Source organism: Fukomys damarensis, unplaced genomic scaffold, assembly GCF_012274545.1.
Source record: "Fukomys damarensis isolate Sample0158 unplaced genomic scaffold, DMR_v1.0_HiC HiC_scaffold_11, whole genome shotgun sequence".
In the NCBI taxonomy this organism is placed as follows: Eukaryota; Metazoa; Chordata; class Mammalia; order Rodentia; family Bathyergidae; genus Fukomys; species Fukomys damarensis.
Window position 1 is genome coordinate 28963246 of NW_022900923.1, and position 18821 is coordinate 28982066.

General features: G+C 34.9%; 1 protein-coding gene across 4 annotated transcripts in view; it reads left to right on the top strand.

Annotated features, from left to right (window-relative positions):
• Pla2g4a (phospholipase A2 group IVA) overlaps window positions 1-18821 on the top strand; it is a 131958-nt gene that overhangs the window by 26734 nt on the left and 86403 nt on the right. For all 4 annotated transcript variants that reach the window (XM_010635421.2, XM_010635423.2, XM_010635422.2 and 1 more), the window contains one exon: window positions 13796-13877. In XM_010635421.2, the coding sequence (XP_010633723.1) occupies window positions 13796-13877 (82 nt within the window). The remainder of the gene's footprint in view (window positions 1-13795; window positions 13878-18821) is intronic.

Consider the following 18821-nt stretch of genomic DNA (forward strand, 5'->3'; position numbering starts at 1 on the left):
ATATATATATATATATATATATTTCTTGATACGGTGAAATACAATTGTGAGGTATTTGCAAATTTTATTTCCCAATGAGTTGTCTTCTTTATGGAAATACCATTGATTTTTGTAAATCCAGTGATGTTAGCGCCAGGGATTTAGCTCAGCAGAACAGCACCTGCCTGGCAAGTGAGAGGTCCAGGGTTCAGTCCCCGATACCTGCCCTGCAAAATTCAGTGATGTTACTGAATTTCTACTGATTTTATCAGTTTCTTTGTACATTCTTTTGGGGTTTTTAACTTAATGATTTCTGTTGTTTGTGAGTAATGCCAGTTTTACTGCTTTTTAAAAATCTTTAAATGATTTTCTTTCTGTCGGCTAATTGCAGATCATCTACTTAAAGTATATCTCAGTAGTTTCAGATGTCTTATTTTAATAAGTACTCAACTCAAATATTTTCTTTTGCTGTTATTTATTCTTCAACATGAGTTACACAAATATGTGCTTCTTAATTTTCAAACACTTGGTAGTGTTTTAACTTACAGTGTTCTTGTCATTGATATCTAGACATGCTATGTTCAGAAGCTATGTTCAGAAACTCTTTTGTATTTTCTTATAAAACACTTATTCATGTTTATATATTTCGTATTTTGGTAAGTATTCTACATGAAAAATATGTTTCATGTTTTTACATTTCATAAAACTTTTTTTTATTTTAATTTGAATTCCATTCTTAAAATATATTTGAAAGTTGGAGAATACCTAAAAATCAGACTGCACTGATATTTTAAGGCTTAATACTAAGACATTTTCTTCCAAGGTTTGTTAACTACAGCAAAATTTTTAGGCCATAGTCATTACCTTTCTGGCCTCTGAATGTAATAAAATGTCCTAAAGCTACATATTTGTTCCAAGTGTTTCTTTATCTTCTACATCAGAGTTAGACAGTCAATATTCTAATTTATATGCTCTTAAAAGGAGAAAACCTATGATCTTTCTTCATTGTAGAAGAAAAGTTTGTGTGCACATGGGTAAGTGAAAATTGTTTTAATGAAAAAAATGCGTTCTGGTTTTCACAGAAAGATAGCTTTCTAAATATATAAGTGAAAACACTCAACATGAAACACTATTAGTGAAAAGGAAAGATGTGGAGAAATCAAGCCAGCAAAGGAGGCCAATACAATTGTAGCTGCCTTTAGGCCCAGCAGGCTGGACTTGTTTTCGCCACACCTGCGACGCAGGGACACATAGAAGAGTCCTGTGGGCTGGTGCAGTAGTTTGCAGCCAACAAGCTATCATCCTTCCAATGTTGCTGGCTTTTACGAAGGTGTTAGAAACTAGAGTGACACATAAGGATAAATTTAGTACCTGTTTGTCTAGAATTGTTGTGAGGTGCTGTAGAACTTCAGCAGACACATGTGCCTTCAGCATTTGTCAAAGTTTTTTGATCAAGGAAATATGTATAAGGAGAGATCAAGTATAAAACATTAATGAAAATTTCCTTCTTTTTAACTCTGAAAATATGAGTCATATCTTTGGAGTGAAAAAAATCCCCATCTCTCAGCAGCAGCATTGGCCTCTGGTCATATCCGTCTTCACGTTACAGACAGCCATGTGGATCTGCTATCCTGACTACCTGCTATAATACAAGGAACTTTAAAAATATCTTTGTGGGATAACTGGAAGGTTTACCAAAAGGGTAAGAATGAATTATTCCAGATTATTACAGTAATACAGGAAAAAACCACCACCACTGGCTAAGCAATCAAAGAACGAGTGGTTTCCTGGCAGTTCAAGTCTTACCAGATGCATGCGTGTGAGCACTTGGGCTTTGCCTCATCTGGAAAGCAGAGTCTGAGCACTGCCTACTGTGTCGGCTTCACAGGACTTTTAAAAATCATAAGTTGTTATGTCCACATGATTATATTTTTGAAACTTAAAAAAACGTAAGATTTTTCCAGGGAAGTCAGAAAGAAAGATGCGGCTACTGCAAAATCACATTTATAAAAACGAGTTGTAACAAAAGCACAGCACTGTATGCAAATTGATAATGAATTTTATAGCAAATAACTTTAGTCTTATGTGTTAATCATTTTAATAGAAAGAATAATGTCAATACTTAATAATGAAATACTGATCCCTGCTTTCTCTATTCTTCTTTCTTTATATAGTCATTTGTCAGAAAAATCTCATGAGATCGGTAATATTATGATTACATCTTATAGATGAGAAAACTAGTCAGAAAGCTGAAACAGAAAATATAAGGCATTACCTTATAAATGCTGTTTTGTTTTATGCCTGTGCCTTTTGGCTGCGGACTTTTTACTCTTTGCTTAGTGAAAAAAGAACAAGCAAAACAAGGAGAATGATTTTTAAGAAGTCCTTTAAAGTAGGGTCTCAGTATCCGAAATGTCATGTTGACATATCCCCGCCTTTTCCTGTCAGATCCACTCGTTTACAGGTTCACACCCGAAGTCATCAGTGCAGTGACTCCGTAGCTCTGAATGAACACAACATATCATCGAGGCCAGGAATTCTAAACCACGTACAGGTGCTCCCCCAAGTATCTTTAAGAATACGTGGAGAAAACTCCACATGCAGTGCTGCCTTGTGCGCTGTAACGAACTCTCTGAAAGACGAATTGAACCTGTTTCACACCTTCTGTGAGGCACAGTTCTTCCTGTGACAGTAGAAGTTTCCACAGGCGTGCTGAAGTAGCAAGAGGTTGATCAAATATTTCGGGGGATAGCGTGGTTATTTCATTATCGGAAGGGAAGAATCTACATTGTAATTCAAATCGAGGTGCTACAATTTTGGGAATCATTTCATTTTAGGAATCCTGAGATAATTATACTTACTATAAACTCACGATGGATTTTTCATGAAGACAATATTTTTGATCCAAGCTGATACTGTCAAATATTTTATTTTACTAGTTTTTACTGCTAGAGCCAATTTCTGTGATCTTGATTCAGGTAGACTTTCGATCTTATTGCAGTGCGGGTAAACTCTGTACTTACTCAATTTTTACATATACAATGAAATTTGTTGTCTGTAATTATGGAACAAGTGGTAAGTTTGTTGCTTGTGGGGAAGAAGAATCTTACCATGTTTCTGATTGTGATTTTCTTTTTATGATTCTGCTAGAGTTAACAAAGTCTGTGGCCAACATAGGTGTTTTGCGTGTCAGGACAGTTTGAGTACATAGCCAACCTGTGACTGAGAGTTCTTAAAGCAGCACTGTTATAAATGGTGCACATGAAACCACTCATTTAAACAGCCTTTTAGAAAGACAATTTTATTCCAGTGAACAGATACTAAGAAAAGGGACTAAAATCAGGGATAGATTCTAGCAGTGAGCTGGGAAAAGCTGAGTTTATTATATCCATGAGTGATGGATGGGCTGACATTGGGAGAGAGAAATAGCAGCAGCTAGCTGGGAGAGATTTTATCCATGAGTGGGTGGGCTAACATTGAGAGAGAGAGACATTAGCAGCTATCTAGGAAAGGGATTAGGCTTATATAGGTGTTGAAGAGGCTAAGGAATCTGGGGTAAAATGTTTAAGATTGAGTCAAGGACAGTCAGCACAGGTATATAGATAATCACTGGGCTTCTGGGCCGGGGAGATTGTCTTCTATTTACTGACCCTGCTGTTTGCTGAAATTGGCCTGTTTACTTGGTCTGTTTGCTTGTGAAGATCTCACTTAAGTCAAGCTTGATAGTCACCAGGTTACATCATAGAGAGTAAGTAGAATAATGCTGGTCATCCTTTAGTAGGAAGAAAAACAGAGCAATGCCTATGCTTCTTTCTTGTGTTAGAATGAAACTGCACACAAGGAATTGAAACTGAAAATAAGGAAATACAAACATATCATGACTTAAGAAAATATTAACATAGCATTTTTTAAACACTTCTGAGATCTGTTTGAAGTTGCCTGTTGCTGACTGTAGTGATCGCTATCTCTGGGCTCAGTAATAAGATTCCAGTAGTCCCTATCACACTAACAATCTTTGGTTTTCGTTTGGGTGAAGTTAGGCAATAGAAGTTGAGCAGAGAAAAATAACATTTGCATGCAAAAAATCTACCTTCTCTTCCATTAGATTTATTTTATGATGTTTTTCTTTCTCTTTTCTTTTTCTGTTTTTGGCACTTAGGATTGAACCCAGGATCTTTTTCTAATTTTGAGTCAGGGATGTAATTTTCAACCTCCTGCCTCACCCTCTCAGAATACAGGCACTCAGTACCATTATGATTACTTACTTGGTTCTTCTAACAGAAGTTTAAACATCAGATTGAATCCAATTGATCACAAATTGGTTGTCTTTCATGGGCCCAACTGTCTTAGTTATAGATACCAACATAATTCTCTAGAATAAATTTACTACATTAGCTATTTTCCTAATGTTTGGAAAATCGTAATTATTAAAAGAAGGTGTCTTGGTTTTCATTGTGGAAAATATTGTAGATGAAGACAGATACTCAAAGTAAGGTAATTCAAGATCTGTAGGCAAAGCTTACTTTGTTGACTAAGTGTGTTGAGCTCAGATTTGACATTTCAATAGAAATTTGGCATCTTCTTCTGCCAGTTATCATCTAGACCTTCTGATTCATTGGTTTCTCCTGGAGAGCACTGGCTATGGATTTAATATCATTTTCTTCTGGCACCATCCATATAGGATAACCAAAATTCTCCAATCCAGGTTGGAACCTAGGCCAGTCTGGGCTAGTGTGAAGTGAAGTTATACGTGATAATGGTGAGTTATTCTTAAAAGACTATTTGGAAACTCATTTATTAAATCTGAACACTTTCTCCAAGAATGTCTTACACTTACTTTATAGATACTCTCTTATGAATCTTTACAGCTCTTAGAAAAGGATGGTCAAGTTTTTACACTTCTGTTCTGAAAATAATTTATAGGTGACTGAAGACTTTCACATTTCCAAAATTAATTTATAAACATAAGAATGTGATCAGTTTTTCCTTACTTCCTGTGAATAGTACAAGAATATTGTATTCCTTACAGTAAAGGAAGAGAAATTGAGGCTAATGAGGATAAACACAGATTAAAAGGGCGAGCTGAAAGTGTAAGATTAAGATCTAATACTGGGCCTCTAGATAGATCAAGTACAGATACAACAGATAGATTGTATGGTCAACTGTCTACATTACTTTAATAAATGTAAGCAGTTCTTATTACTGCCAACTCCTACTTACTCTATCAAAGTTATTGGTGTTGGTTTTTAGTTATCTATGTAAGTAAATGGAAGTAGCAATAATAAGGAATTAGAATAAATACAGATTACGTCAAGACTGGTATCTAAGAAAATTTTACCATTTTTGATCTATGAGTTTACTGGGCAATCACTTTGCTGATCTATAAAATAAATAATAATACCTAGTATTTTATGTGCTAGTAGTACCTATTATTTTATGCTAACACTGATTATTTATAAATATTAAGCTGTTGGGCAGGTTGAGAAGTGGCATCTGTTAGAACGCAGACTTTATGGCTCATACACAGTAAGTCATTTCTTTGGTGATATCAGGGATTGAATGCACCTAGGGCCTTCACATTGAGGTTCAGCCCCAGCCCATTTTATTTTATTTTATTTTTTAGTTTTTTGAGGCAGGGTCTTCCTTTGTACTTCAGGCTGGCCCTGAGCTTACAATGTAGCCCAGGCTGGCTTTGAAATCGTGGCAATCCTCCTGCTTCAGCCTCCCAACTGCTGGGATTACAGGCCAGTGCCCCTGTTCCTGGCTCTAGCCCTTTTTCTTGTTTCAGCCAGGGTCTCACTAAGTCACTGAGTTGCTCAGGCTGGGCTCAAACTTGAGATTCTCATGCCTCATTCTCTCAGGGTGCCAGAATTACAGCCTGCACTACATCCAGCTCAACAAACCCTTGTGATTCCAACATCAAATTTCTGTACACATTATTATTAATAATCACTTTGGATATCAATGTGCTTACAGCAATTTGTAGTGATTTAAAAAAACAAACAGTTAAATAATGGGTAAAATTATTATATTTTTTTTTCATCAGGAAATTTTAGGCGTTTAAAAACTTTGTAGTATTAGAAGTTTTAAGCTATAGAAAAAGATGTTATGGGAGAAGAGGCTCTCTCTCTCTCTCTCTCTCTCTCTCTCTCTCTCTCTCTCTCTCTCTCTCGTGTGTGTGTCTGTGTGTGATTTTGATTGAGACAGTTTCTTTAGTGGAGAACACTAATCCCCTAAACTGTTTTTCTAACGGTAGTTTCTATTTTATTTCAAGTCCAATTAATTTTTCTAGGCTCTTACTTTCTGAATGTAAATACTCAATTGGCACAGCACAATTTGCTGAAAAGACTATCTTTTTTCCATAGTGCTGTGTTTACTTCTTTGTCACAGATTAATTAACTGTATTTGTGTGGTTTGTTTCTGGCTGCTATATTCTCTCCCATTGGAGTATCTGTGTGTTCTTTCAAAATATCACACTGTCGTTTTAACTATAGTTTTATAGTGGGTCTTAAAATCAGGTAGTGTCGGTCTCAAAACTGGTTTTATTCAATATTGTATCTGGCTTTCTATGCCTTTTGTCTCTCTGTATAAATTTTAGAATCAATTTGTCATTGCCCGCTATGATTTTGATTGAGATGGTTCGAATCTGTAGATCAAGTTGTATTTTTAAAATGTGACAGTTTTGCAATTCTGCTTCTTATTATCTATGAACGTGGAGCATCTCTCCATTTATTAGTACTTCGATTTCTCTCATTCCTGTTCTGGGGGTTTTCTCATGTAGATCTTATACACTGTTAGATTTATAATAAGAATCCCAATTTAGGGGGTGCTAGTCTGAATGGTGTTGTGTTTTCACTTTTAAATTTTACTCGTTCCCTGCAAATCTACAAGGAAGTGATTGGCTTTGATACTAACATTATTAAAAGTACACTACGACTTTGTCAGTTGTTTATTAGTTCTCGGGCTTTTTAAATTGATTCTGTTCAGTTTTCTACCTGTATATTTGCGTCATCTGTGAAGTGATGATTTTTTCTTTCTTCCCAATCTGTGTATCTTTCTCCACTTCTTCATTTCTCTTTCCCTTCCCTTCCCTTCCATTCCCTTTTTTACCCTTCTGTCTAGGTTTTCACCGTTATGTGTGGTTTTAACTGTGGGCTCTTTGAAGGTATTCTTTGTCCAGTTGATAAAGTTTCCTTCTATTCCTAGTTTGCGGAAAGATCTTTCATCATGAGTGGATATTGAATTTCATCAATTGCTTTTATGTGTCTTTTGATAGGGCCGTCTTATTTTTCTTCTTTATTTCTTATTTTTGATATGATGGATTATGTTAATATTCAAATATTGAGAAAACCTTGATTTACTAGAAAAAATAGCAAGTTGTCATGGTGTATGATTCCTTTTTGCATTTTTGGACTAAATTTATAAAATTGTGTTGATTCGTTTTGGATCTATTCTCACAAGCAATAAATGCCTGTAATTTATTTTCCTTGTAATGCCTTTGGTTTTGGAATCAGAGTAATGCTGACCTACAAATGAATTAAGAAGCATTCCTTTTCCTTCTATTTCTTTTTTTTTCTGATTAAATTAGTGTTATTGGTACATTTTAGGTATACAATATAATGACATTCATCACTGGAAATTTGTACCTTTACATAATCTCTCTTGGTTCTTTTTTTTTTTTTTCCTCATTCCTCTGTCCTCCTTTTAGCCCCTCCTCCCTTCCCTATTTACAAAGACTTTGTTTTCATTTTCTAATATTAATTCCATTCCTCTTTCCTTTCCCCATCCCACCCACTTTCCCTTCCCCTTTGAGCCTTTTCTTACTATTTCACAATATCTATTATGCCTTTTGATCCTTATTTACATTAAAATTAGACCTATATCTTTCACCATGCACTAAATTAAAATAAAAATGGATTAAAGATCTAAATATTAAAACAGAAACCCTAAACTGTCTGGAGGACTGATTAGGTAGAACTTTTAAAGACATTGGCATAGGAAAAGATTTCATGAACAAAACCTCAGTTGCACATGAACTAGCACAAACAACAATCCAACAAGTTGGATCTCATCTTATTAAAAAGCTTCTGCCCAGCAAGAGAAACCACCAACAGCACGAAGAGACAACCCACAATGTGGGAAAAAAGTTTTACCAGCTGTTCCTCAGAGAAAGGTCTACTTCTAGAATATATGAAAGACTTAGAAAAATCAAACTTCCCAAATTTAAAGACCCAATCCAAAAATGGGCATCTAAAATGAATAGACATTTCTCAAAGAAGTACAAACAGGAAATAAACATATGAAAAAAATGTTCAACATCACTGGTCACTTGAGAGATGTAAATAAAAACAATGTTGAGATTCCGCCTCACTCCAGAAAGAATGGCTGCTATCATGAAATCACCCAGTAACAAATACCTATGGGGCTGTGGGGAAAAAGGAAGCCTTCTCCACTGTTGGTGGGAGTGTAGACTGGTGCAACCACTGTGGAAATCAGTATGGAGATACCTCAGAGAACTAGGATTAGAGGTCCCATTTGAGCCAGCTATTTCCCCACTTGGTATCTTTCCAAAATAATTAAAAGAATCACTCCACAGTGATATATGTTCACCCATGTTCATAGTGGCAGTTTGTAACAGCTAAAACTTGGAAACAGCCCAATTGCCCAACAACTGCAGATGGGATAGAGAAAATGTGGGTTGTTTTTTAATGGAGTACTGCTGAGCCCAAAGAATGAGAAACTAGAGACATAGCTAAATGGATGCACATTGAGGCAATATTCTTAAGTGAAATAAATAGGACACACGCGTAAATACTGAATAGTCTCTTTGGTGTGAGAAACTTTTGCTTCTATTTCTATAAAATACTGAAAAATTGATATCATTTCTTTTTAAATGTTTGCTATAATTAATTTACCAGTGAGTGCATATGAACTATCATGCTTTTAACTTGAGACTGCCTTAGTTGTTTTTCTTGTTGCTGAGTAAAAATACCTGACATTCAAGTTAAAGGAGAAAAAGTTTATTTCGAACCATGAGTTTGTAGAGGTTCCAGTCCGTAGTTGGCAGGCTCCAAGGCAGGGTGATATAGCAGAGGGGCACTGTAGAGAAAAAACAGTTCATAATGTGGCAGGTAGAAGGCAGTAAATCAGTGAAGTAACAAAGCAGCAGCAGCAGCAGCAGCCTGCCTCTCCCTATCATCCCTTCTATGCTATTCACCTGCCATCTACACCCAGGGTGGGCCTTCCCATTATTCACACCCAGAACTATACCAAACCAATTAATGAACTAATTTAGTGAATACACGCCCTTAATCCCAGTGTCCTACAATTTAGCCCCAGCATCACACAGCCTAGACTCATCCACCTTCCAAAATTCCTAGCTATGAGTTAAATGAGGCACTGGGGGGACATCTAGACATAAGCCATAACAGAAAAGATTATTAATTATTGGTTTAATATACTTATTAAATGGGAGTCTATTCACTTATTTCTTTTTTGTATGAATTTTGATAGATTGTTTTATTTAGAATTTGCATTCATAAAATTGTGTATGATATTCCTTTTATTATCCTTTTAATTTGCATGGGATCTTATTGTTATTCTTTTTTTATGCTTGAGACTGGTAGATTGAATCTCCTCTCACTCTTTCTCAATGTAGTCTGGAAAAAGGCTTACTGATTTTATTGATCTTTTCAAAGGACGGACTACTGGCTGCATTGAATTTGTTGTATTCATTTCTGATTTTTAATTTTATTGATTTTTGCCTTAGGTTTTATTATTTTTTTCTACTTATTTTAGATTTAACATCATCTTTTTCGAGAATCCTAGAAACCTAATAAACCTTAGTTTATTCATTTTGAACCTTTTTTTAAATATAAGAATTGAAAACTATAAATTTGTCTTTTTTTTATTAAGCACTACTTTTATTATACTCTAAATTTTGATACATTGTATTATTTTTATTTAATTACAAATATTTAGAAATTTTATTGAAACTTCTTTTACTCATGTGCTATTTAAAAGTGTATGGTTTAATCTTTATATTTTTGGGGTTTTCTGGTTCTCTTTGTATTGATTTCTATTTTGCTATATATATCTATAATTCCATTATAGTCTGAGAATAAACATTGTATGAGGTTTGTTTGTTAAAAATTTGTTAAGTTATATGATATGGCCCACAACATGGTCTATTTTGGTGAATATTCCATGTAAATTTGAAAAGAATGTGTATTCTCCTGTTTTTGGATGACTGTAGAAGCCTATTGTATACAGTTGAATGATGGTGCTATTAAATTTAATTGTTTTTACTCATGCTATACGTGTCCATTTCTGATAGAAGGGTGTTAACATCTTCTGGATAAATCCTTCTATTTACCCTTGAAATTCTCTTAGTTTTTGCCTTTTGTATTGATACTACATTGTTTAGCATACATGTTAAGTATTAAATTTTTGTTTGTTTGTTTGGTTGGTTTTTTGAGACAGAATCTGATTGTGTAGTTCAGGTTGGTCTTGAAGTCACTGTGTAGTCCATACTGGCCTCAAACTTATGGCGATCTTCCTGCCTGAGCCTTCTGATTGCTGGGATTACAGGCATGTTCCACCATACCTGGTTTATTATGGCTTCTTGAAGAATTTATCCTTTATCATAAATACACTGTTTTTATTCCTGATAATTTTCTTTGCTCTAATGTCTAATCTTTTGTCAATTTTGAAAATAATATAGCAACTCTAGCTTTCTTTGATTAATGTTAACATAGTATACTTCTTTACTTTTAATTTTTGTGACTTTAAAATTAAAGTGGGATTCTTGTAGACAGTATACAATTGGGTCTTGTTTTTGTTCCACTTTGACAATCTGTCTTTTATGACAGAGGTATTTCTAAGAGTTCTTTACTCTTTTTATTTCTTTCATTATTACTGAATATTAATTGAAAATATTCTATTTTCTTTCCTTTCTTAGCTTATCATTTATATATGTATATATATAACTGGGGATTTAACCCAGGACCTTGTACTTGCAAGGCAGGTATGGCAGCACCAATGAGCTAAATCCCTGGCTCTATAATTGATTTTTCTACCTCAAAATTTAAAAATGCAGGGAAAATACACTTTTAATTTTATCATCACTTATTCCTTGTCCAAAGCTTTTCTTCTTTCTGTAAATCTGAGTTTCTGTCTGTAGCCTTTTCCTCCTTTCCTTAAAAAGTTCTTTTAGGGTAGGGATTTAGCTCAGTGGTGCTGCCACCTGCCTCACAAGTGCAAGGTCCTGCATCTGAAAAAAAAAAAAATGTTCTCAACATTTTTGCAAGGCAGATCTAATGATATCAAATTTACTCAATTTTTTTGAGAAAGTTCATTTCTCCTTACTTTTTTTTAAAAATTTTTTTTGGTACCAGGGATGAAAGTCAGGACCTTGAGTTTGCAAGGCAGGTGGTGAAACACTGAGCTAAATCTCTAGCCCATTTCTCCTTACTTTAAAAGTTAACTTTATAGAATACAGAATTCCATATTTTTTCTCTCTCAGCTTTTACATATTTCATTCTGCTCTCTTGATTTTTGGAGAAGAAACTGGATGTAATCTTTATTTTTGCTTATATTAGTTGTAATCTGGAGCTTTATTCTTCTATACATTATCTCCGAGGCTCAGTAACTGATGGTAATATAAATATTCAAAGCAATTTTGTACTCTCTGCAGCCTGGCTCATTATTTACATTTGACATAATATTAACCAGGCATATTTAACATAAGGTTTAAGGTTTTCCTTCAAGAGGTTTGCATAGAAAATATGTATCTAAATGTATTTTTGTAGATTTTGGTTTTACATAGCAAAACTTCAAAATTATCATCATTTATAAAAATGCTCTTTTCTTGAGGGCAGGAGTGCAAATGTTGTTTTCATTTATAATACACATTTTGAAGCATTCATGGTATATCCATGTTTAATTATTTTCATTAATGCAAAATAAATCTTGGCTATTTAGAACTTTTAGATGTTGAAGTTATTTCTTGATTTTTTTTTTATCTTAAGTGATGACTTTTATTACAAACAAACATTTCAAATAAATTTTATTTCTATTGAATAGAAAATAGATTAGTTAAATGAAAACATTTTAATTTTTATATTATATCTTTCAAAATAATTATTTAAATTATGTCAAAGACACCTGAGTGCAGTGTGTGCTATATAATAATAATATGAATATTTATTTAAAAAACACAAACCTATACCTTCTTTCTACACACACACACGCACACACACACGTACACACACACACACAGAAATATAAGCACACACATCATACACAATATACAGAGTACATCATGGGCAGAAACAGTGAATTTTTAGTTACAAGTAAGAACATTAGCACATTTAATATTGAATAATGACACTAATAATCATAAATTTATAAAAAAGAGGCAGAGGGAATTTTCAAAGAATTTATGTTAAAACTGTAGATAAATTTAAGAAGTATTTCCAATTTAACAATACTAACTACTCCAACTCATGCATTTGGTGTATCTTTCCTTGATGTAGTTGTTTTTTAGTTGAGTTGTTATTCAGAATAGAAGTCTTAACATTTCTTCAAAAGGAATTCATACTTGATTTTTTAATTACTATTGTAAATGTAATTATATACTTATTTCTTTGAAAATAAAGCTGAATAAGCATTGTCGAGTATTTTTAGCACACCTTTTTAAACAAGATATGTTCAATATAAGTGACTTCACTTTATTATGTGAATATTAATTATTGTTTAAAAAGAGCAATTTCTTCAGAAGCTGCTGAGTACTGTGTAACTTTGCTTTTATCTCCCATTCCTGGTGGTCATTATGAATCTATTTTTCTAATGTCTTGCCTTCTTGATTTAGATTGTTGTTCATTATTTCACAGTGTTGTCGTCTTAGCTTCTTTTAAATCAATTGCAGACTTTAAAAACTGCTACATATACTTATAAAAATTTAGTGAGGTAGACTTTCCTAAACTTAAACAAAAAATGGCTGATTTTTAATGATTTTGTCATCTTTTTAGTTACCCTTGACACAGTTTGTACTTTTCCATTCTTTTTTAGTGATTAGGGCTGATTGATAACTGATTTCCTTCTAGGTGAAGTGTTTATTAAAGTCATCTACCTGTTAATATTTATAATACAAACGCAATCTATTAGGCTAGTAGGAACTTTTAACATTGTGGTGCCTAGTTTTTTGTTTTTTGTGTTTTGGTAGCAGGAATTGAACTCAGGACCTTGTGCTTGTGAGGCAGGCACAGTACCACTGTGGTGTGTGTTTTACCAAAAAAAAAAAAAAAAAAAAAAAAAAAACATTGACATTAATATAAGTAGTTTAGAGATTTCTGTGTTGGGTTCAAACTACTTTGAAAACTGCCTAGAAATGTCTTGTAGAGAACGGCTTCTGATTGGTATGGATTGATAACGAAAACTAACTTAGGTGATTCAAACATTCTGCTCTGAGTTTACCTTTCTAAACCAGGGCTTCCTGGTCAGTTAGTACAAAGCCTGCTTGAGTTCCTAGAATGCCTTAGATCCTAATTTACATTCTTTTCCTCCGGAGTACTTGATAAACCTATAGCAAAGAAGTGCTCCTGGTAATGTTGTAGTGACGTTTGAAAACATGATCTAAACTTCTCAATTATTCTGTGTGGGAAAGAAGAACTGGAAAAGGAACTACCTTAGCATCAAAAAATGTTTCTGGTATGCATGTTACTTGTTTTCAGGTAGAATATTTTTAATTAGCCTCAAAGAAATACTGAGGTTCTATATTGAAAGCTTATTTAAGTTTACTATTTTTTACTTCTAGGTGGAGCACCAGTATTCCCATAAATTCACAGTAGTGGTATTATGTGCCACCAAAGTGACAAAGGGGGCCTTTGGTGACATGCGTAAGTATCTTATTTGTTTTGCTTTTAAAAATGCTTAGTTATGGTTCACTTTCAGTTGCTTGGCTTCCTTGAAAAACCAGGGACTCTCTCTTCTTTAATTATGATTATCTCTGGGTATTAACATTTTGAACAGTTCTCTGGTGGTGGTAACTGTCAGAATAGCATTTGACTTTGGTTTCACAGTAGCTGAAAGCACTTGCAGCCAGATAAAATAGCTAGTGTGTAATTGTGGATGTTTTGGAATTCAGAGCTGAGTCAAGACTTCAGACAAGCTCCCTCTATGAGATACTGTGCTTACTGGCTTAAAAATGCAGTTTATTTCTTATGACTGAGTGCGTTTATTATGTATGGGATAGCCATAGAAACTGGTGTAGGACAGCCTGGAATGATACATACTACAGCCTGAGAATAAAGTTGGATTAACTTCTTAGCAGTATCCTCCTTGCTTTTAAAAACAAGTTTCCTTGGTAGTATTATAATTGAAATGATTGAGGTTCATAGAGATAGAAATATAAGGAAAAATATATGACTTAGATTACTGTCAATACATGAGGATAATTTGCCTTCAGAACAATTTTGCAGAAAGAACAAGATTATAATTTATTACTGTGGAAAACAGGAAAGTCTTCCCTGCAAATTTGTTTTGTTTTCCCTTTGCTCTCACATAACAATCAACAGGACTAACACAATAATCAGACAACTTTTGGATACTGCACATGTGGTATTTCTTTTCTTCAGAGCAGGAGCAGACACAGCCAGGAATCCTCCAGTTCAATTCAGTTCTGCTACTATCTATGTGGAGATCCTGTCCTATCACACAGGTCAAGGACTCAGTTCCTACCATTACCCCACAATTCTAAACAAACTTTAGATACCAATTGCAAGCCTGAGGTCATTTTACCTGTGCTTCTGATCAACCTGGCTATCAGTCCAGACTCCCATAAACTCCTCCTTGGAGTCACTGAAGTTAGGGAACACTCTTTCAAGTTCTCTTTGATGGATACAGGTGAGAAATGCACAGGGTAAGGTACATAAGAAAGGTTACAGGACTGCCATGCTTTCTTCAAGTGTCACCCTCCTGGATCATCTTTGTGTTTAGCTATTTGAAGATCTCTGACCCTTGTCTTTTGGGTGAAGGTGCAAACTTCATTGCATATCCAGTGCTAATAGACTGTGGGGAAAGGCCAGCAAGAGCTGTCTGCTTTAGCATTTTTAGCCTCTTTATGCAGCTTCTCTCCAGCATGTGGGGAGGACTCCTCTAGAGTGATGGAGGTTTTAAGGCCTTCAGGGAGATCAGAGTACTTCTCCCTAGGAGTGCCCCAGGTCGGGGCAGGGGGGATGAAGGCATTTCTATGACCTGCCTTGAAGAAGGGAAGTTCTAGTTTCTATGAGTTGCCTCAGAGAGGGAGTTATAAACCCAAAGCGATGGTCTAAAATCAATGAATATCTATCATAATATCAATTAAACCAATATCTTTTTATTATGGATTTTTTATTAGTGCATATTAGTAATGCATAATGTTTACTTGTGTTGCAGGGAGTTTTTACATGTACATAGCACATCTTATTTATTTTTAAACCAGTATCTGAAAGAATATGTTGGTGGTGACAGCAGCAAGATTCAGGAAGAGAAGACTGCCTACACAAAGGCAGCAGAATAGCAAAGTGCTTCTCAGAGTCTACAAACAGAGCCAACATTACTGAACAGATAGCCCTGAACCGGAGGAGACACAGACTAGCAAGCTAAGGACTAGGACTGAAGTTTTATTAAATACGCAAAGGAAGGATTTGATGGCGTTAAAGTAGCAAGCCACACAATTGGATTTTCATTTAAAAATAGTCTGACTGTAGCATATTAAATATATTAAATATTTTGGAGGATGATGTGGAGAATAGTTTTTTTTTCAAAGAATTAAAAACACTTCAGCTCACTGAAATGACAAAACAATAAAAAAGACTTGGGCTCATTGAAATAACAGTGCAAAAAGGAACAGAGACGGAAAGTTAAATGCTAAAAGAACAAATGTGATCTCTGTGTCTAAGCCATCAATGAGTGTAGAAATGAATGTAGAAGTGTTCAGAAAGTTGGTAGATGTCAGAAGTAAGGAGAAGGAGAGCAAGAATCTAATGGCACAGGTTTTGGATGAGCATTGGTTTTCGTTGGAAGGGAAATAAGCAAGGACAGTCTCTTCCAAACAATCCTGAATCGGAACCTCAGCATTTGAAGTTTTAGACTTCAGCCCATACAAACATTTTTTTGACAATTTTTTATTTTAGTTATTTTCTTGTTTTGCTTTTTTTTCAATGCTTCGTATTTTCATCGTTTAAATGGGATTAAAGGAAAAAAGTGTCCTGTGAAAAAGAAGCCACATTTGAAAGCATATTTAATGACCGGTAATCCCCTGTGACCTTAAGAAAAGGCACAGACCTTACAACCCAACAGTCTGTACTGTTAGTTGAAATAGTCATTCTTTATTCTCTAAAACTATGCCAGTAGCTTGCCAGGCATGCAAAAGACAGGCCTAATTTGACTTTTAAAAATATAGTTGTTATCTCGTAGACAAAGCAGCTGCAGAAGCCTTTTGCTTTCAATGTAGAATTCTATTATACAGAGAAAATGGGCATCTCTATGTTTAAGATGAGTCTGAAAGCAGTTCAAATTCCCTGCGATGCAAACCTCTCAAATGGTATGGATCAAATTCCTTAGCAACTTTCATAGACTCCTGGGACTTGGGCAGTTGTCCTTTATCCTAACGAGCAAAGAAGAGAGTAATGCTGTTGTGTCATTTTGCATCCCTGTAGTGTAAGTGACACAAATTAGACTTTGTAACTGTAGGCATTCCTGTTTCAAAGTAAAAGACCAATGGGAGAAAAAGCCACTAGAGATTGAGCGGATACAGGAGAAAGGGCACTCATAAGGCATTATGTTACAATGTTTATTCAGCATTTAATTCAATGTGTCATCTGTTTTCTGAGGGTGGGGAGTGGTGCCAACCTCTCATAAATGCAAAATGAGTTTGCAAGAAGTCAGGGGTAGGGATAAAATTCAAGTTTTTGAGCAGTGAATTTTCTGAAGTTTAGCCTAAAAGCACGAAAGAAAGGATGATTTTTCACTTTAAAATGCTTTATCTTTGAGAAATTTTAAGAGGCTGTGATGGGAAAAGGTATAGGCGCACTCTTCTGAGAAGGATTTTAACAATATTGCTTGATGAACCTGACCTAATACAAGCTACAGTATGTAAGGTATATTTAGCATACTTGTACACAACAGTCCTTTAAAGACAGATTATAGAACTTCAAAAACTATAAAAAAATTAAAAGTCCCGGAAGACCAGGATAACAGAATCCTACTCTATTCTCTCTTTATAGTGTGTACCTTTATTTTACAAGGCATATTTCCATAAAATTCTGTGGTTGGTAAAGAAGATTGGAAGACTGCTATTTCAGTTCTCTGTTTTGTTTGTGTAGGTGGACTTTCTTAAGGGGGCCACTCAAAGCAAAAACTACTTCCTGCTTAAAAAAGAATCTATATTAGCTTTCTTTGTTTCGATAATATCAAAATTAATCAATTTTTATTTTAGTCCTTAGTGAATTATTCTGTTTTAACTAGTTATGCCCAGACATATTCTCCTACATTGTTAAAATTATCACAATAAACCCAGTGGCACTCTATGAACTCTCTTTTGAGGGGGCAGGAGCAACATTTTAATCATAACCTCTCTCTCATTTCCTTGTTTTTACCTGAGGGCACTGAGTCAGGCAAGAGTAAGACAGTCGCCAGCCCTAGACATGATTGCTAATCTCCATATATTGAAAACTGACGCTAAATGTAGCATCTATCTGCAGAATACAGTGCCAAACCCATTTTACATTCTTACATTCAAGATTCCTATGAGGAAGCAGTTTGAAGTTTAGATTTGCACCTGAATCAACACCATTGTCATATTCTTATTTCAAAAATAAGTAGTTCACATTAACTTGGAGATCTTAATAAAACTCTTACTTCTAAAGCTACATAGGAAATTGTAAAAGTGACAAGTAACAGTCAGAGTGTTAACATAGGTTAGGGGCTAAGTGTTGGGTAGACGTGTTAAGGAAATAATATTGGAGATGAAATATGACATATTGTACCTCCCAACCTGTTAATTGTATGATATTACAAGTTCTTTTTCTCTAGAAATCAAAGAATGAGTCCTAGGAACAACAGAGGTTAAGAGTAGGAAGATATTTATTGATAGGAAAGCTCCTTAAGGGCAGGAGGGATCCCGAGTGGGTAGCCTCGAGAAGACCCCACTTTACAGAGGAGTTTTATAGGGTAAAACCCCTGTGGAAACAATGTGGGCCACATCCATGAACATCCAATAAGGTTACAAGCGTAGTCACTTAGGTAATTGTGATCCAATTGGGAAAGAAGTGATGTAACAAACATGGATGGAAAGAACAAAGATTCTCCTAGGAATTGGTGGGTCCAGAGGTCTCTGGTCACCCACCGGGGTGGCTGATGTCTTTCTAAGCCCAGTGTTTGTTCTTTGAGCAAGCATGTAGAACTGGTCATCTTGTCTTTATCTTGAGCCTTGATTTTCAGCTGCTGTGGCTCCAGTCTTCACCTTTGTCCTGACCCTCTTGAGGATTTAGCTGTGACTGCTTATAATATTTCTACTTAGCTCATCTGTTTATCATCTATTAGAATTTCAGAGTTTCAGCTCATCTATCAGAATTTCCCCGCACCTATGTGAAATGGAACTGACCAAACCCTTCCTCTTATTATCAAATGAAATAGATGTGGCAGTTACACAGATGTGGCAGTTACTTCATTGAGTTTTTGCTCCTTCTAAAAGGTGCTAGGGAGAGCACAAGAGGGCTAATCTCTGAATTCAGAACTAGATAGCACCATGCTTCATTCTCTAAGATCAGTTAAGATAATGTTTTCTAAATGATAAATAC